At 35.8% G+C, this 18,583-nt stretch overlaps 4 protein-coding genes and 1 pseudogene across 6 annotated transcripts; 3 read left to right on the top strand and 2 right to left on the bottom strand.

Annotated features, from left to right (window-relative positions):
- Positions 1-865: 865 nt before the first annotated feature.
- LOC104756658 (heavy metal-associated isoprenylated plant protein 37-like) lies at positions 866-2,755 on the bottom strand. The gene is made up of 3 exons (XM_010479280.3): positions 2,395-2,755; positions 2,206-2,281; positions 866-2,050 (listed from the first exon to the last, which is right to left on the bottom strand). The coding sequence occupies exons 1-3, from the start codon at positions 2,431-2,433 to the stop codon at positions 1,083-1,085; spliced, it is 1,083 nt and encodes a 360-aa protein (XP_010477582.1). The 5' UTR covers positions 2,434-2,755; the 3' UTR covers positions 866-1,082.
- Positions 2,756-9,107: 6,352 nt separating this feature from the next.
- LOC104756657 (heavy metal-associated isoprenylated plant protein 22-like) lies at positions 9,108-10,270 on the bottom strand. The gene is made up of 3 exons (XM_010479279.3): positions 10,048-10,270; positions 9,877-9,952; positions 9,108-9,580 (listed from the first exon to the last, which is right to left on the bottom strand). The coding sequence occupies exons 1-3, from the start codon at positions 10,132-10,134 to the stop codon at positions 9,285-9,287; spliced, it is 459 nt and encodes a 152-aa protein (XP_010477581.1). The 5' UTR covers positions 10,135-10,270; the 3' UTR covers positions 9,108-9,284.
- Positions 10,271-12,865: 2,595 nt separating this feature from the next.
- LOC104756656 (ethylene-responsive transcription factor ERF069 pseudogene) lies at positions 12,866-14,002 on the top strand (annotated as a pseudogene). The gene has a single exon (XR_015586361.1). The product of XR_015586361.1 is annotated as an ethylene-responsive transcription factor ERF069 pseudogene (transcript).
- A 324-nt stretch (positions 14,003-14,326) lies between these two features.
- On the top strand, positions 14,327-16,624 carry LOC104756655 (uncharacterized). Of its 2 annotated transcripts, XR_762317.3 has the most exons (6): positions 14,586-14,931; positions 15,024-15,117; positions 15,229-15,438; positions 15,546-16,204; positions 16,305-16,400; positions 16,494-16,624. XR_762317.3 is itself a non-coding variant. In XM_010479276.3 (5 exons), exons 1-5 carry the CDS (start codon positions 14,842-14,844, stop codon positions 16,347-16,349), a joined length of 1,098 nt encoding a protein of 365 aa, XP_010477578.2. In that variant the 5' UTR covers positions 14,327-14,841; the 3' UTR covers positions 16,350-16,624. The 2 variants fall into 2 exon arrangements, 1 of the variants encoding a protein (XP_010477578.2); XM_010479276.3 differs by having other exon boundaries at positions 14,327-14,931; positions 16,305-16,624.
- A 92-nt stretch (positions 16,625-16,716) lies between these two features.
- LOC104756654 (uncharacterized) lies at positions 16,717-18,581 on the top strand. The gene is made up of 4 exons (XM_010479275.3): positions 16,717-17,078; positions 17,173-17,266; positions 17,362-17,571; positions 17,722-18,581. Exons 1-4 carry the CDS (start codon positions 17,004-17,006, stop codon positions 18,405-18,407), a joined length of 1,065 nt encoding a protein of 354 aa, XP_010477577.2. The 5' UTR covers positions 16,717-17,003; the 3' UTR covers positions 18,408-18,581.
- Positions 18,582-18,583: the final 2 nt, after the last annotated feature.

Genomic DNA, 18,583 nt, shown 5'->3' with positions numbered 1-18,583 from the left:
TAAACTAATAGTTAAATAAAATTATTAATAATTATTTTCAAGAAATATATATATATATATATATAACATATGTAATTATTAATGATTTTATATATATAAATCTCTGATCATCATATTATTTAAAATTTTAAATACTACAAGAATCAATAAAATCAAATTCAACTATTTTCATTAGAAAATAATATGCAAAAGATTCGAGTATATGACTCTTTACTTTAAAATTTGCATGGTAAAGAGTATACAAAATTTTAGATACTCTTTGGTATAAAAAAAATTTACATACTCCTAATAACATGTAAACAATAACAAAAAAATTAACATTATTTACTTTTAATAGATAAAATATAATGATACATAATTATTTTCAATATATAACATAAGGACATTTGCAAAAATCCTCTTATTCTATATCCTTTTGCAAACATATCCTAAAATCAAGATAAAATGTATTAATATCTTGAAAATAATTATTAATTATTTTTATTTAACTATTATTTTAGCTTTAAAAAAAATAATTAATTATAAGAATAAATACATTAGAGATACCTAAGATATTTAGATATTGAATAGAATGTTTTCTAATCATGAAAATTCATAAATAATTTAATATAGTAATTTATTATTTTGTTTTTTCATAGAAAAAAATTAAAATACAATTTTTTTTGGTCAATGTTGGTCAACGCCGGAATCAACGTCGGTCTTAACCGGAATTATTCGACCGGTGTACCAGATTGTATGTCTATGGTGTTGACCACATAACGTCATATAGTTCATACATGTGGTCATGCAATACATATACTTCGTGTAGTTGAGGATACAATATTATACTTGGTATGTGTGATCATGCATTCTCCAATACTTCGTGTAGTTAGCCATCTTTTTCCGTTATATATCAACCAACACAGTTTCATGTCAGTCCAAAACAGCTACATTTCACACACAAATAAAAAAAGTACCCAGTCTAAAAAAAGAAAACAAAAACCAAACACTAAATATATCACATTAGACATTAACATGAAAGATTTTAACATGTCTAGTTTCCAAAAGCAGAAAGAAACCTTCCATAGCAAGCAACGACAATTTTACATGATGTTGCAGCCACTGTTATGGCTAGTGTCTTCATCACTAGACATGTTTGTTGGAGATGGGTGAATACTTTGCTGCGACTGCTGCTCGGCTGGGTAAGGATAGTAAGGATAATAACTGTAGGGACTTGGCGTATAGTTGTAGTAATACCCATTGCTTGATGTTGGAACGAAAGCTGATCTTTGGTACATCATTTGCTGAGGCTGAGGATGATGATGCATCATTTGCCTACTCTGCATGTTCATTGGATGATGATTGTTGTAGCCATTCATGTTCATCATCATGCCTCCGTTACCATTGTTTAGGTTGTGGTTAGTGACACCGTTGATGTTGTTCAACGCTGGAGCTTGAAGCTGTTGTTGTATCCCATTTGTGGGATGAGTAACGGCGTTTGGTGCGCCGTTGAATCCAGCTAGACCCATGAGAGCTCCAATCTCGTTGCTTTCAACACCAGGGTTTATTTTTCCGCCGGCTCTCATTCTCATAGCCGCCATTGCTTGTTGAGTGTTCTGGTTTTGGTTGCTCTGTTTCTGGTTGACTTTCTTGGATGCGGCGTTGACTCCGTTGTTTCCATTGTTCATTGCAGCTCCTCCATTGTTTTTCTTGGAGTTGACGACGGTTTGTTGCTGCTGGTTCGCCGGTTTTGGAAGCTGGACGTCTCCGTCTTCTCCCTCGCCGCCGTCTTCTTCTTCCTCCGTGGCAAAGGCACCACCTTTAGGGTTACTCTTGGGCTTGAAAGCTTCAAGACCACTTTTGGCTGAGCCTTGCTTCTGACCCTTTTGAGTGGTGTTCTTGGTGACGTCATTAGTCTTGGGCTTTGGAGGTTGGTTTTGGTTAGGGGTAGGAGACCAAAGCTCGGCGTGTTTGCCGGCTTTAACGAGCTTGTTGATGAGTGTGGCTGAGTCAACTGACCCGGTAACAGTCACCTTTTGATGTTCTGCTTCTACCTTCACGTGGCAAACCCCTGTTTAAGTCAAAACCAGACAATGTACTCGTCAAAAATCCAAGATGAGTAAAGTAGAAATGTTTGCATGTTGTGAACTTAAGGTTGAGCAGAGAAGAGAGAGAGAGAGAGAGAGAGAGAGAGAGAGAGAGAGAGAGAGAGAGAAGAAGAGAAACCTTCGATTCTCTGAAGAAGTTTCTTGACTTTCTGGTTACAACCCTCGCAATGGATGTTGACTCTTAGGGAAAACGTCTGTGTTTCTCGATATTAAAAGTCACAAAACCATTAACACAATGGAGAGATCAACGCAACACTAAAAAGGAGCTAGAGGATGATAAAGTGGGGGAAAGTGTTTAAGATTTTACCTGGATCTTTAGGAGCTTAAAGTCTTCATCTTTAGTCATGGCTTATGAAGAAAAAAGAAGAGAGAGATGAGTAAAGCGTTTTGATAACTTTTAAGCTTTTTTAGGAGAAGAAGCTCGGTTTTTGAAGTAAGGCAATTGAGTAGAGGGGGGCTTTGGGTGTAGAGACTTTTGCTCTGAAATTTGAAAAGATGTTGAGCGAGTGAGTGAGACTGACACTTAAAAGTTATAGCGACCTGACCAACTCCTTCCCTCATTAAATTCTGAATTTTTTGGAGTTTAAATTGCATAGGAACAAAACATTTTGAAAATATTGGAGTTTAAATTGCATAGGAACAAAACATTTTGAATTGTACGTATCATTATTTAAGGCATGTACTTTTTTATATTTTAGTAACTCCAACAAGAATAGTACTCCTAAAAGTATAACAGTAATGAAATTGAAAATAGTAAAGAATTTGTATATTTAGAGAAATATTGTAAATGTCAGAAGAGTGCATGCATGAAGAGTCGGGCCCAACGGTCTGTGTCTAGTCAGTGTTTGGGGTTTGCCTTCTCCCACACTCTTCTCGAGCTTCTCCCTCTCTTCTCCCAACTTGTTTTCCCTTTTCTTTTCTTAGAATAATAGTAACATATGCTGATCTATAAGTATATTATTAGTAAATGATTATATCTGAAATTTTATACAATATGATAACAATAAGTTGTAGCTTTGCGTTTGCACCAAAAAAAAAAGAAGTTGTAGCTTTGCAATTTACATTTCAATCTTCTTTGTTACCATAACCTAGTCAACAACACTTGATTTTTTTTATTTGATGCTATCCCGCGTGCAACTTTGTTTGTTTTCTGTCTTTTCAGACTATTACTACACTTAAGAAAAAAGGTAGACATGCAATGTTATTATGTTACGCGATTTGGCCTTTCAGATTAATCTAATATGGGCCGAAAACAGAAAATCAAGGCCCGTTCTATATCAAAATACTGTAGTGTGATTTCATTATGTTATGTTATTTTGGATATGTTTATTTTTTGAACAATACTTGGGTTAGGGTGAACCTTATCATTCACCCCCTTATAAAATAAAGAAAGAAAATATGTAGATATTATTTTAAAATTAAAAACTTAAACCGTTCTTTTATAAACCCAAACTGATATGTAATTTCGTTCTAATTATAAAATCTAAACCCTAACCATCTTATTTGTAAATCCAAACCGACATATAATTTCGTTCTAATTATAAAATGTAAACGCTAACCATCTCATTTGTAAACCCAAACCGACATATAATTCCGTTATAATTGTAAAATCTAAACCCTAACCATCTTATTTGTAAACCCAAACAGACATATATTTTCATTCTAATTGTAAAATCTAAACCCTAACCATCTCATTTGTAAACCCAAACCGACATATAATTTCGTTCTAATTGTAAAATCTAAACCTTAACCATCTCATTTGTAAACTCAAACCGGCATATAATTTCATTCTAATTGTAAAATCTAAACCCTAACCACTTTATTTGTAAACCCAAACCGACATATAATTTCGTTTTAATTGTAAAAACTAAACTACCCAAACCGTTATATAAAATTTAAACCAAGCCAATATTTGACTTTCCTTAAATAAAAGTATACAAAATTTGTTTCCTTAATTTGTTTTGTTTTTAATTTAATTTTGATTTATTTTTTAAATGAAATATTAAATTGAGCATTCTGATTGGTTGAAAGGAGAGGGGGTGAATACAAAGGTTCACCCCTAGGGGTGAACCTAAGTATTTTTCTAATTTTTTCTGTTATAAACTTGTACTGTAACCGGAGTAAATCTTGAATTGAAACTCACACTAATCACTAGATTTGTAGTGATATTTAGGGGGGGGGGGTGTATTCAAACTATGATTTTAAAGGATTTTGTGAGATTTATAAAATTTGGGATTTTGAGAGATTTAAGTGAGTTTTTAGGATATTTTAGTGAATTTGTTAATTGTGATTTGGTGAGATTTGAACAAATAACATTGATTGTGAGTGATTTTAGGAGATTTCTAGAAGTGGAAATCATTTTTTTTTTTTTGGTCATACACTTGCATTTCATTACTCAGAGTGAAGGATCATACAAGCAGAGTTACAGTACAAGATAAAAGGGCATTCCCCAATGCCAAAATAAACAGAAAATACAGCTAAGGATAAGAAAAGTCGGCAATGGGTTCTTGAGAGCTTTAAGCCAAATTCATGAAGATACTTGGTACATGTGAGATCAAGATTGTCGACAAGCTCTTCCATGATCAAATCAGTGGAAAAGGAGATAGCCATTGTCATGAGACGATTTGGCGTTAATGAAGAGGTCAGAGCTGAGCTTCTTACCGGTTTGGATTCACGGTGAAGTAGCTTGACAATATTTCGAGCATGGTTGAAAGTGCTCTGAAGCTTGAAGATATTTGCTAGAGTTGCTGCCGAAGAACAACTAGCGTTGGACAGACCAAAGCCGTAGTCAAGGAGACAACTTGGAATCGGGATCAAAGAGCCATACAACTTCAAGCAAGAGGGTTCAAATAACAAGGCCAAACTGAACACTAGTGCCATGATTCTCAAGGAATTTAAGCAGAGCCATAGCAACGATGACGAAACACTTCTCAAATGAAAACCACAGAGTAAGTGATCTTGATCACACCATCGGCTATAGTATGGCTTCGACACATGGAGCAAAGTATCATAATTGGACTTACATGGATTTAGAGTTGGATCAGCAATTGAGTGGGAGAAGTACCCGTAATTGATAGATTGGGAATGGCTAGGGTCGTTAATCACGGGGCATGAGGGCAGGGAATTGAGGAAGTGTCGGTAACTCTCGTTCCGTGGAACCAGAGTCATAGTGTCGTTCTTCCGCATTCCCTTAGTGTGGTTAGAGAACAAAAGCGAGAGTCTCGATTGCCTTGAGCTTTGATGAGCAGATTCTGTCGAGTAATAGCTTCGACCCAGGGTTCGCAATTGATAGTAGTTTTCTCGAACCAAGAGTGTCCATAGAAGTTGCAGAAGTTGTCGAAAACTCTTACAAATACCATATCGAAATACACTTAGAAACGAGTTTAGCAGAAGTTCAGAAATAATGGACCTGGGTGTTGAAGTTGTGGGCTTTATTTTGGATAAGCTTAATGGGCCTGAAGATAGGACATGGTCCACCAAGAGAAACCCTAGCTTTCCAATCGAGACCCAAGGAAGAGGTTGGGTGTGGCGGCTGGCCGGGAAATGCAGAGAGCTTTGCGGAGCATAGAACCACTCTTGTGCGTGACAGATCTGCGGTAGTGGCCGATGGTTGTGTCTTGATTCGAGGTTAGAAACTAGGTCCACTGGGGAAAACCCTAGAGTCACAACCGCTTGCCAAAATAAGGGTTGAGTGAGAAGTCTGTCCAGACTTGACGGGAAGATTTGCGTTGCAAATAAAATCTCCGATGCTTGTAGAACTAGCGGAAGCAGACTTTGGCCATGAACTGAATCAATTTTGGAAACTAAGTCCACTGGGGAGAACCCTAGTTTCGCCATCAATCGCCGAAATGACGGATGGTTGTAGCGGCTGCCCGATTGTTGCAGAGATTTCTGGCGAGAAAAGAACATCTTCGGTGAAGAGAAGGTCAGCAGAAACAGACCAAGGTCGGGGTTTGGTATGGAGGTAACAGACAAAAGAGTTTGAGAAGAGTTAAACAAAGAGAAAAATTGGGGAAGAAAATTGCAAAAGAGAGTACTAAAAGAAGCAGATCGGAGACGAGAATGAGATGTGTCGGAGAGATCCCGACGCCAGCGAGAAGCAGCCCCGCCGGCGTCGGAAAGTTTGGTTAAAAGAGTCTTCTCGGGAATCGTGTCTGGGAGAGTCTTTTGTATTCTCTCAGATCTATAAAATTCTAAAAGCTTAGGTAGGACTAGAAGTGGAAATCACAACTGAGCAAAATTCTATACCAAGGCCTGAGAGAATGTTGATGTTGATTATAGCAGACGTAAAACGAGAGGATTCTCTTCAATATAAAGGACAGCAAATAAAAAACCCAGAATTTTTGTTTTGCATAAACAAACATAGATTGAATTTTACAATTCAAGATTCAGAAATATAATTATGAAGCAAAGTCCGATACAATAAAAAAACTAACGCAGATAACATATCAAGAAGTTTTTGTAAAATTGAATTCTAATTAGACCAACCCAGCAAAAACAACCGAAGAAGAATGAAAAATTGTTGGCTTAGGAGAAGAAGAAAAATGTTAAGATTGAAAGAAGAAAACTGAACAGAAGACTGGAGCTAAAGAAATTGAATGTGAAATCGGATTCTGGGAACTTGCAATTCCCCTGGGAAAAGAGAAGATGGAATTCTCAAAGATGATTCTTGGGGTTTTTTTTTGTGAAAGAATGGTAAAAAAAAAAAGATTTTGGTTGGCAATGAGAATGTGAGAGTGAGGAGGTGATATGATTATTTTTGCAATGTTAATAATTTTTTTTTGTTTCAAATCCCACCTTCAGAGGTGTGATTTTCTCAGCTATGTTTTTCAACTATAAAGATATCAAAAATCTCACGGAATTCATTTTTTGAAATTTTGTTAAAAGACATTGTTTAGTTTGAATAACAAAGAATTTGATATGATTCTTATAAATACTTAATTGAATAACACATGATTGTAAGTGATTTTAGATGATTTCACATAAAGTTCAGTTTCAATAACATGTGATTTGGGAATAGGTTTTAAAATCTCAATTTGAATAACAAGTGATTTGAACAAAAACCTAATATCTCCCAAAATCCTAGTTTCAATACACCCCACTTACATACGTCTACAGAGAGAAAATCACATAGTAATAAGTAATAACTAATAACTATAGAAAATGAGACTTGTTACCTAATGTTGATCCACATGATAACTTTTTTGTTATTTGAATCATATACAATCTTGATTGATACTGTAATTTGGGAATGCAAATTTTTACAACACAAAAAATAATCCCAAGCGTCTAATAAACTGCAACAACAAAAACAAATATACTATAAACAACTCAAATATCAAAACCATAACATTGATACCCAAATCAATAACTCAAATATCAAAACTAAATGTCATAGATGCACTTCATATTTGGGAGTTGCCACTATCAATAGTCCAATACATGTTCCTTTTACGATAAATCTAGTTACCAAAATTCGTAGTGATCACATGAACTGTTATATCCATAGCCAACATAACATTATCGTATTAATTATTGATGTAAACTGCACATTTCAGTATTATCCTCTGTTTCCTTCCCGGCCGCGATTAGTGTTTCAAGTCGAATGATTTAACTGTTCATGTCCCAAACACCATACACGTGACAATAAAACATTAGCTCCAAAACCCTGGGCCTCACAGCATCAACGAAACGTTGACTCCTAGTTTCAAAGTCTTCAAGTCTCGACGCCACGCGTTTGCTGTGTTACTCCTCATCTGTCCATTAGTTTTGTGTCTTTTCAAATTTTCACATGCCATAATAGACTTTCAGAATATGTTCATTTGATTGGGGTCGTAATTAATAATTAGTCATGTCATTACCCGACAATGTACTTACATGTCCTCTGATCGTATTATCAAATAATATTCATATTTAGTTCCTTTTTTCCGTTAGAGGGTCGTATATCATTTTCTTAAGGCTTCTCTTAACCAACCACGTTATATTATAAGGAACACACACAATTTATTAATTTTACTAACAAGAAAACTTGTCCCTTTGCTGGTGGTCGGCAAACTATGCTATGTTCCAAAATTTTAATAAGTTGTTTTGGAAAATTTTGAGCAATTGCATATTCAATGTTTTACTTTCCATTATATATCTATTGACTAACAAATATCTTATCTTATCCAAAGACATCATCGTCGACATATCTACTTCCACCGAGGAACAATACCATAAATTACGTAGTGATACAATAAGGACCCATGCGAATAAAACTGTTTACCGTCGGATCTTACACTTGTCGTAGGTGTACAACAAAGGGGCAGAGATGGCATATAATTGTTTGATGTTTGGCTTTTCACTTGCCAAGGATTTCTTCAGCGTCATAGAATCTTTCAACTTTTTATTAACCAACCACTGCCTCCACAAAACTCTTTTACTAGTATCAACTATCAAGTGAATACAAACAAAATTATTGGCCTAAGATAGTTATTTGAATACTTTAGTTTAACAGATGTAGGATATGGATTCAATTATATATTCGATGAATGATATTTTAGGGACAAAAACTAAAATTTATAATTTTAATACTTCACCCGTTCACCGCCATGCTAATCCTTTAATCACGGAATGTTTAAAAGAATGTCACCGTTGACGACATCTCAACCGAAGGAATTAAAAACATTCACAGTTTATGTCTATAATATGGTGGTGTTTTTTTGCTTAATAAAACCAAATAGAATGTATCTTTCAGTTTAAAATTTGGATCCGGTTTTTGATCGAATTTATCTCTGATTATTAAATAAATGCAAATTACATCTATATTGTCTTTCATTTTTCGATTGATCAGATTGGAAAAACAAAACCATTTTATTATTCTAACTAATTTTAGACTTGGTTTTGTGTTATTAAGTTATTAACCACCCAAAATTATATAATGTACATGTTAAGGCGTTAAATCTCATTAAAATGCTTCCGGCAAAAACTAGGACAAAGCCTAAGTTTTTGCATGAAACACAATTTAAACAACTTAAATCATTCATACAGAAAGCAAGTAAAACTATATTATTAGGAGATAAAAAGCCACTACTAGCTAGTTAAACGCAGAGTAAGTACTATATTTGTTTTGCTTCTGACTTGATACAGTAACAAAAAAAAGTTCCACTATAAACTTTATAAACCTTATACATTATTAATTATATAACACCGGCTTATTCACATAACGGTGCAGGCGTTAGGGTTCTCGTCGCTGAAAAGGGACATGAGCTTATCGTCTGTACCTCCCGGCTGCGCCTGAGCTTGCTCTGACTTCCTCACGAAACCCGGTGGGGCTCTCTTGTCGTAAGCTCCGGCGGCGTACGGATAAGCAACCATTGTGTACGGAACATACGGCCACAACTCAGCTTTCTTCTTCCCGGTGCTCTGCACTGTCTTCAGCACTTTCTTGGGATCCACGTAGCCACTCACCGTCACTTTGTGCATTTTTCTGTTCACTTCTACTGATTTTGCTCCTAAGAAAAAGAAAAAAAAAAACGAGTGGTGTGTGTATTAGTATGGCCGTGTTTGGCTGATTTGGAAGGGAATTGTGTTTTTTGATATATGACGTGTTAGATTACATAATCATGGTTGTTATTAATAAAGGTAAAGAGTCAAAGTATAGAGTTTTCTTATATGCAACTATGCATAGTTTCGTGTGGGTGATAGATTACTTGTAGAACAATTATATATTTGCACCAATTGATTGCTACGAGAAGATGGTCGTGTTTGAGCGAAGGGAACTACTTGAGAGTTGAGGTGAGAATCGAACCTTTCATGGAGGAAACAGCGTTCTTGATTTTGCGTTCGCATCCGTCACAGTCCATCTTTACCTTTATATTCACCGTCTGCTCAATATCAAAAAAGAATTTAAGGGTAAGCAAAGATATAAGTAAACGAAACAAGAGCTAAACCGCGTATCGTTTAGGGATTTTTTTATTACCTGCATGACTTTACGCTTCTTCCGTTTTCTTATTGAGACGTCGAAATGGTTAGAGAAATACTCAGAGAGAGAATCAAGAGCTCCCATGTTTAACTATCACAAACTAGGCGAGAGAGAAAGAGATGGAGCTACTGATGAATAGAATGGGTGTCGTTTCTTATATAGGAAAGTTTGGTGTGGACCGTGTGGTGGTGAATATAATGTTCCGAGTATAAGGAAACACACAATGATTTATTTATTGATGATTTGAGCGTTTATTTAATTAATATTATTGAGGTGTGTACATACTTAAACCTAGAGGTTCCCCTCGATCTAATCTATTGGTAAACTGATGTGCTACTCCAAAATATTTCTCGGCGGACAACGAGGACGTACGTTTCTAATGTTCCTTTCCCTCATCATGAGGTCATTTTCTTCTTTTCTTAATGGGTTAGTTATTCGTCTTATATATTAAATTAACTATAGAAAAACTTGATTATAACTTAATTGTAGTGTTACCATTTGGTTTTGAACATTTAAAATGATAAAATGTTAATTAGTATGCATATTGGGTATCTGCAAAATAAGGGGATTACTGCACTTTGATTTTATTTGCGTACTTTTCTCTAATTAGGATCGATAGTATAATTTTGTGTACCACGAAAGCAGCAGTTGCGACCCACACAAACACGTATATACAAATAATTGAAACACAACATATACAGGAAACAAAAATGGAGCCCACCTACACAAAATTGAAAATTGAATTACATATCTAGAAATTTAGCAACCAATGCAAACGATGCATGCATTTTACATTCTTTTCCTATTCTATCGCGATTGCTCTTGTCATAGTAATTCATCCAAAGATCTTATTGCATTTTAATATGGATAGTTTTTTTTACAACTGTAACAAAGAAGTACTATTTTTAGTTTTTAACTCTGGACCATCCGACCATGCTACCATGGTCAATCCGTATTTTTTTTCTTAATTAGGTTTAACAAGAGCACCGACGACGTTAACGTATAACACATACGTACATGTAGTAAACATGCAAGTACAAAAAGCTACTACTTTCTAATTTTCTTCGGCTAAAAAGAACAAAAAAAAAACTGAAAACCCTAATAAGAAGAAAATTAAAAAAGAAGAAGAACGAGAAAGTACGTTGGGAGATTGATCCGCTTAGGATTAGCTAGTGTAGTTTTATGGAAATTCTGATACCAATTGAGATAACATCTCTAAGTTTGAAATGGATGTTAATTATATGATATGGTAGCCCGTAGCCACCTAAACATTTAAATATAGGAAAGTTTTCTCTAAAGAAATGTATATATGGTGATGGTGGCTTTAATCTTTATCCAATCTTAAGCGTGATATTTGATCAGAGAACTTTATATGGTAATCTTTAATTAATCTTTATATGGTAATCATGGTCGTAGAATATTCATTCATGCATGTCCACATCAATTACATATTTACATATTTTTATAAAAAGAGTTCATCGAGGTTTATTCTTTCGCTGTTGTGACCTGGAAGTCTGGAACTCAGGATATTTTTATAAATTGTCGAAAAAATAACTTTTATAAACATTTTGATAAATCTATCAAAAATTAATTAATAACCCCGTTTACCAAAAGTGCCGTGTCAAATACAGTAATACGACTCTCGTAGATTTCTATCTGGCTACAAATAAAAAATATTTTGTTATATTCTATAGAATCTTATGTCATGTTCTTATATTTTGTGGTATATATTAAATTATATACCAACAAAAACAATCAGTGGTCACGAGTATAATTTAATAAACAGAATTGATTGTGCTTAATAATAAGCTTAATTGGAAGAAAAATGGGGGTTTGGGGAAGATTAGGTTGATATATTGGTAAACGTCCCTTTCACCCGTTGGGTTTTATCTTCTCTTCATATTTCGTGGTGCAACGCAACTGGTGGATACGAATTGTTTGATAATAATATAGTCTCAGTAACTTGTGGTGACGAATGATAATAAATCAGTCATATCATATGCATATACTAATATATATGAGAAAACGATATAATCCTAATAAATAAAGTACGTCATAAATAGTTGAAATCATGCGAAAGATATCGCAACGAAACATCGCTCGAAGAGAAAACATCGTATATGATTTTATTTTATTTTCAAACTTGGTCATACTCATCTTATATAAATGATGTCATGTGTTTTACGTTAATCAGTGTGGGTATCACGTTTCCTTGTTGATTAAGATTTAGGGTTAATTAAGAAAGTAATCAACTATTGTGGTGCTGGTGCATCTTTATAAAAATAAGCATATACAGGTTTTGACATAGTTCATGAAAATGGTCATAAGAATAAGAGCTCTCGATCCATATATAGCTTTGATAAATGCCCATACATAATTCAAATTGTCCTAATTTTGCGTATTGGTAGCTTGTAGACAAAGTTCAACACCAAGTGTTATACAGTATCAAAAATCATAAACTCTCTAATCATGCAATATGGATTTAATGTCATTAATGGATGGTCAATTGGTCATTTTATCCAAATGACAATCTTATGAACACATATGCTACTTTCGATGAATGAAAATGAAACTTTATTGCAATCTTCAAAATCTACATACAACTTAAACACACAAAATCCAAACCTTTGGTCATGGGATCATAGAGAAGTTTCAAGGCCCAAAAGAAGTAGGTTTTGCCGACCTCCAAGTCCAAGACTAAATGCAGCCTACGTTGGGCTTTTTCGTATTTTTGGGCATTGAAAACCCAATAAACTAATTTTTGATTTTCAAATTTCAAAACCGACACGAACATTGATTTTACTTTTTCACCCACGACTTGACATTACTGTATTTTATCTTTCCCAAAAACAGATTTTTTTTTTTTCCATATTTTTGTTTTTTTTTTGGTGGATGAATTTGAAAATTTCAAAACCGACTCGGACGGATTTGATCAATCAAGATACTCATCGCTCATCGGATTATAAAAAGATAAGAGAGATACATACATACACAGTAAGGTCGGTTAAAACTTGTGATTAAGTAACGAACAAGCCAAAATCCTTCCTTTTCTTTCCTTCTTCTTCTATTAAGACTTCGAACACAACAACAAACCCTAACCAACCAAAACCAACCAACCTTTGCTCCGTCGTCGTCTCAAAAATTCACCCGGCGAAGATGAAGAGAATTGTTCGAATTTCATTCACAGACATGGAAGCAACCGATTCTTCAAGCAGCGAAGACGAATCATCATCATCGGATCCTCCATCATCGCGTCGTCGAGGCAAGAAGCTAGTCAAGGAGATCGTCCTCGATTCTTCCGATCCCCAGGCCGAGGTCAGGAAAACTCGGTTCAAAATCAGGATTCCGGCGAGGTATCTTGCCGCGACTAAGACGACGGAGACTAAGAAGAAGAAGTACCGCGGCGTGAGGCAGAGACCTTGGGGAAAGTGGGCGGCTGAGATTAGATGTGATAGTAGGAAAGCTAACGGCGGTGGCGGTGGTGGTAAAGGAGGAGGAGGACCTCAACGTATATGGTTAGGGACTTTTGAAACAGCGGAGGAAGCTGCTCTTGCTTATGATAACGCTGCGATTCAGCTTCTTGGTCCTGATGCGCCTACTAATTTTGGCCGTCCTGATGCTGCCGTGATGAAGCTTCAAGATTCCGATGCTGCCTCCTCCGCTAAGACGCCTTCCGTGGTTTAACTTTGTAAATTTGATCAATCGTTTTCTCTCTTTTTTTTTTTTTTTTTTAACTTTGCAACTTCTCTTTGTACATTGCTTTCAATTTCTGAAGTTACTAATTCCTCATTCCCAGATTCTTGGTTTTTTTTTTTTTGGAATTTTGTATATTGTTATCTGTGGTGATGGTGGTCGGTCTCTCTTAATTGGCCAGAATTGGATCGAAATTGAGACTATTGTTCTATGAATTGGCATAGTTACTAGTTAAAAATTGCTATTTTTTTTTTGGCTCTTGGTTCATCTCCTTAGCTCTTTTGTTTATGCCGGCTCTGTTGTAGCTGCTTCTTCCAATCTGATTCTATGTGTTGTTGAACGAACCTGACTTTGATCGGTCTTTGTTGTTGTTGTCACTTTCACCAACTGAAAAAAAGGATTCATGTGTGTTTAAAGGCAATGGTAATATGGCTGTCAGCTAGGGATGTTGTACCAACCAACCGACCGACTCCTCCTCCTATCTCAGGGTGGGGTGGGGGCATGAACTTATTTCTTTTAAAAGGTTCCTGAAGGAAATCTGGTTTTCGCTTTTGAGATGGAACTCAGTAGTAGGACCAGTTTTGTCTTAAAACCCACATCATTAACAATAACACAAAGCTGCTGGTTCACAACTCAGAACAAGACCATCAAAAAAAATAAGCTTTTCCTTTCAGTTCATCTAAAAAAAACAGAACAGTCACATATTCACACCTAGAACTGAATTCTCATAACACTATAAACTAAATAAATAAAAAAGACCCTCCTTTTTTTTACAACCTGGTTCTATAAAAGTGAGTTCTTTTTTCTCCCTAAAGGACCCTCAAATGAGCTAAGATAGAGTTGATGCCAAAGCCTCTAGGCCTGAAGATTTGCAATAATATTGTTAACGTTTCTTCTCTTCTGTGTTTAAATTTCTTTGCTTCAATAATTCAAATTTCAAAACAAGCAATCTTTGGATCGGTTACTTTACTTGCTTGAGTTTTTTTTTTTTTTTTTTTTAACTTTTAACTTGGTAAATCCAAAATTCTCCAAGGGCTTTTCCGTAAATAACACTAGTCAGTCTCCTAGGTGATAAAAACGACAGCAAATAAAGCATTCATGCAAAACCCTCAAAAGAGTTTGGGAATGGGGAAATCAAACAAAGAGGATCTAAGTCAATCTCTGATCATGCATCCTAACGCCATTAAGGTATTATTCTTCATAATCTTACATTTTTTTTTGTTTTGTATGTTGAATTAGAATTGTAATCGGACATTGATTTCATGCCCAAATTTTTACAGCTTTTGGATCAGACAGCGTCTCTTACAGTGGAACAAATTAAATGGCAACAAGTTATTCAGATGTCTGATCACCTCTCTAAACAAGCCACCATAGGTTTCTTTGTTAATTATCTCAGATTCCTTTTGATTTTGTGATTTCTTCTTCTTCTTCTTCTCAATTTGTGCTTTGCTTTATTGGTTGTGGGGTTAAATAATAATGCTATAGTGGGAATGCTGTGGAATGAAGAATCTCCAAAAGCTGAATCACTTAAGGAGACAATTGAGTCTTACTTCATTTCTCTTCAAAGGTTTTTGCTTTGTTGCCATAAAATCGCAGTTGCTGCTGGTCCTACTCTGTCTTCACTCATTCACGTCTCTGTTAAGCAAATCGTCGATTCTAGTTTCGAATTGTCAAAGGGTTCTGTCTCTCTTTACGGTAATAAATTGAAAAGTTCAATACTTTTGCTCCCATTTTTCATCAATACCTACTCGTCTTGTCATAAGGGTAGTGTAGCAATTGCTTAACTGTGGATGATTTTGCAGAGGGAACATATGAAAAAGACAAGAAACCGTATATTCCGAAGCTTACAGCAGTAGTTTTGGAGGCATTGTTTAATTTCAAGAAGGTTCCTTCAACAAACCTCATCGCTATAGGCAATGCTATCTCTCAGGTTGCTGTTATCATGAAGGATGTTCTTAATAAGATGAAAGATGTGAAGCGGCCTTCACGTGAGTGTGAGGCATCATCTTGTGATGTGTTTTCTCCTGAACAGATTGAGTTTGCTAAATTGGTTGCTGACGTTGTGTCTGAGGCGATCATGGTGGTAATAGTTATTAGAGTAATGACTAAGACGATTGGGATGGAGAATCCAAAGGAGGATAGCGAGTTTGTGGATTCTCTAGAGAAGGTACTAAAGCTGTGTCAAAGAAGTGGAGTAGAGATTGAAAAGCTTGGAACTTGCGTTTGTCATCATCCACCTCTGGAGATTGACAAAATGGTTGAAACGGTGAAGATACTAGGGGGAAATCTTGATGAAGTTGAGGCTGAAGTTGAGCATAAGAAGTGGTCTTCCAACGCCTTTCCGGGAGTTTGCAGAAAGATGCGAGACGCGATCAAAGTCATGGAAGTTGGATTGGAGAAAAGAAAGGATCTGAATCAGATTATGATTGCTCATCAGAACACCATCTACAATACCCTCCAGGCATGTTTTTCTTAACCATTTTGGTTTGTTTCATGTCATGTTATCTCGCAATGAATCAGAATTGTAATTAGACAAAGATTGTGCCAAACTTTTTTTGCAGTTGTTCGATCCAACAGCGTCTCCTCCTACTCAAGAAAAAAGTTAACCGGATTAATGTTATAGATGTCTGATCACCTCTCTAAACAAGCAACCATAGGTAGATCTCTTCTCTTCATTGCACTGCTATTTCTTTCTTGTTCAGTGTTCTGTTTCCTCTGCATTTACAAGAGAAACCTGTTGTCTCTTATAGGTTAAAGACTGCTTCACTTTTTCCCAAGTTCATAGTCTCTCATATTTTTTTTGAGACTTTATATGTTCATGAGCGTTGCTTGTTAAACCTGACTCTGCTTCTTTAAAGGTTCTGAAAAGACTGGTTCACTTTGTAGTCGGACTTCACTAGACTAGCTTGGTCTAGTTCACAAAACCATTAGTAACAAACTAAACAGTTATATATCTAGTAACTAATTAAAAATTATCATCAATTCCTTTGAACCAAACCATATAAAAACAACTTTGCTAGAGAACTGGATCTTTCATAACTTGACAGTCAATAAAACAAGCCAAAGCATTCAAGGCCTGCTGTGGTTTTTCTCTAAACTTGAAAAGCAAAACTTTGGGAGGGCTGTTCTGTAAATAATAACACTAGTTTCATAAGTCCTAAAACGACATCGTTACGAACCGTAGTCAAAAACCCTTTAGGCTTTTTAGCTTAGCAGCGCTTGAGAGACGTCAAGAGTTTGAGAAGGAATACAAAAAAAAAATGGTGAAATCTAAGAAAGAAGATCTAAATCAGTTTCTGATTTCTCACCTCAACACCATCTATGATACTCTCCAGGTAATTTTCTCTACTTACTGATTCACACAAGTTCACACCATAGTTAAGATTCGTAATCAAACATAGGTTGATTATGCTACACAATTTTTTGCAGTTGTTCGATCGAACAGCGTCTCCTACAGTGGAGAAAGTTAACTGGAACGACGTTATTCAGATGTCTGATCACCTCTCTAAACAAGCCACCATAGGTTTTTTGAATTTCACTGTTATAATTTTCTTGGTTCCTCTTTTAAGATTTCTTCTTCTCAATTTGTGCTTTGCTTGGTTGGTGTTAAAATGCTAGTGGGAATGCTGTGGACTGGAGAATCTCCAAAAGCTGAATCACTTAAAGAGACAATGGAGTCTTACTTCAATGCTCTTCAAGGTTTTTTGCTTTGTTGCCATGGAAGCACAGTTGGTGCTGGTCCTACTTTGTCTTCAATCATACATGTTTCTGTTAAACAAATCGTCGATTCCAGCTTCAGATTGTTGCAGGGTTCTGTCTCTCTATACGGTAATAATTGAAAAGTTTAATACTTTTCTCCCATTATGTATCATTTATTGAACTCGTTATGTCATACTGTAGTGTGTGTAGTCCTGAACATACTTCTAATGATTGAGTGCTTTAATTGTGGATGGTTTTGTTTTTGTGTCTGTAAACTAGAGGGATCATATGAAAAGGATAAGAAGCCATCTATTCCTCAGCTTTCGGGAGTGGTTTGGGAGGCATGCTCCAGTTTCAAGAAGGTTCCTGCAACAAACATTACTGCCATTGGCAGGGCTATTACACAAGTTGCAGTCTCCATGAAGGATGTTCTTAGGGAGATGAAAGAAGTGAAGCCAGCTGAATGTGAGGCATCTGGTGATAATATGTCAGATGATGATGATGATGATGATGACGATTTAGGCGATGATTTGTCTCCTGAAGAAATGGAAGTTGCTACAATGGTTGGTGAGATTGTGTCTGAGACAATCACGGTGATAAAAGAACTCATTAGAGTTATCACTAGCATGATTAAGCTGGAGAATCCAAAGGATAACAGCGGGTTCGTGGAGTCGCTTGAGAAGCTACTGAAGCTGTGTAAAGGAACCGGAGTACAAATCGATGAGCTTGGAGCTTGCGTCTATCCACCTCAGGAGATAGACAAAATGAAGCAAACTGTGAAGATAATACTTGGAAATCTCGACGAAGTTGAGGCTGAAGTTAAGTGTTTGAAGAGTTCCACAGATGGGTTTACGGGTGCTTGCGGTAAGCTGCGAAACTCGTTGAAACACATGGAAACTGAATTGGACAAAAGATCTGAAGCTGAGCTAGTAGTTGAAATGGAGAATGTTACTATTGGCAATTAGAAAGTTTGGATTTTTTCTTTGCTTTGTTTCAGTAGCTAGCTTTTGTTGGGAAGTGTTGCTTGTGTTGTTTATTAATATTCATGTAATCTGTATTGCTCAATGTGTTTTTGCTTACGTGATACATTACCTAAATTTATAGATTTTGAGAATAGATTTCGAACATGCTTTTGAACATG

This window comes from Camelina sativa, chromosome 17, assembly GCF_030686135.1.
Source record: "Camelina sativa cultivar CO46 ecotype springtype chromosome 17, ASM3068613v1".
Lineage (NCBI taxonomy): Eukaryota > Viridiplantae > Streptophyta > Magnoliopsida > Brassicales > Brassicaceae > Camelina > Camelina sativa.
Note: the sequence above shows the minus strand (reverse complement) of the source record. Positions and strands in the feature narration are given on the sequence as shown.

What these genes read in the sequence shown, in the direction of transcription:
- LOC104756657 (XM_010479279.3), bottom strand. Translation starts at nt 10,134, where the DNA reads ATGGGAGCTCTTGATTCTCTCTCTGAGTATTTCTCTAACCATTTCGAC. An exon ending in AGAAGCGTAAAGTCATGCAG is followed by an intron (nt 9,953 to 10,047) that starts GTAATAAAAAAA and finishes GATATTGAGCAG; the next exon opens with ACGGTGAATATAAAGGTAAA. An exon ending in CGCTGTTTCCTCCATGAAAG is followed by an intron (nt 9,581 to 9,876) that starts GTTCGATTCTCA and finishes TCTTTTTCTTAG; the next exon opens with GAGCAAAATCAGTAGAAGTG.
- LOC104756654 (XM_010479275.3), top strand. Translation starts at nt 17,004, where the DNA reads ATGGTGAAATCTAAGAAAGAAGATCTAAATCAGTTTCTGATTTCTCAC. An exon ending in CCATCTATGATACTCTCCAG is followed by an intron (nt 17,079 to 17,172) that starts GTAATTTTCTCT and finishes AATTTTTTGCAG; the next exon opens with TTGTTCGATCGAACAGCGTC. An exon ending in GGGTTCTGTCTCTCTATACG is followed by an intron (nt 17,572 to 17,721) that starts GTAATAATTGAA and finishes TCTGTAAACTAG; the next exon opens with AGGGATCATATGAAAAGGAT.
- LOC104756655 (XM_010479276.3), top strand. Translation starts at nt 14,842, where the DNA reads ATGCAAAACCCTCAAAAGAGTTTGGGAATGGGGAAATCAAACAAAGAG. An exon ending in TGCATCCTAACGCCATTAAG is followed by an intron (nt 14,932 to 15,023) that starts GTATTATTCTTC and finishes AAATTTTTACAG; the next exon opens with CTTTTGGATCAGACAGCGTC. An exon ending in CTCTAAACAAGCCACCATAG is followed by an intron (nt 15,118 to 15,228) that starts GTTTCTTTGTTA and finishes ATAATGCTATAG; the next exon opens with TGGGAATGCTGTGGAATGAA.
- LOC104756658 (XM_010479280.3), bottom strand. Translation starts at nt 2,433, where the DNA reads ATGACTAAAGATGAAGACTTTAAGCTCCTAAAGATCCAG. An exon ending in TTAAGCTCCTAAAGATCCAG is followed by an intron (nt 2,282 to 2,394) that starts GTAAAATCTTAA and finishes CGAGAAACACAG; the next exon opens with ACGTTTTCCCTAAGAGTCAA. An exon ending in ACTTCTTCAGAGAATCGAAG is followed by an intron (nt 2,051 to 2,205) that starts GTTTCTCTTCTT and finishes TGACTTAAACAG; the next exon opens with GGGTTTGCCACGTGAAGGTA.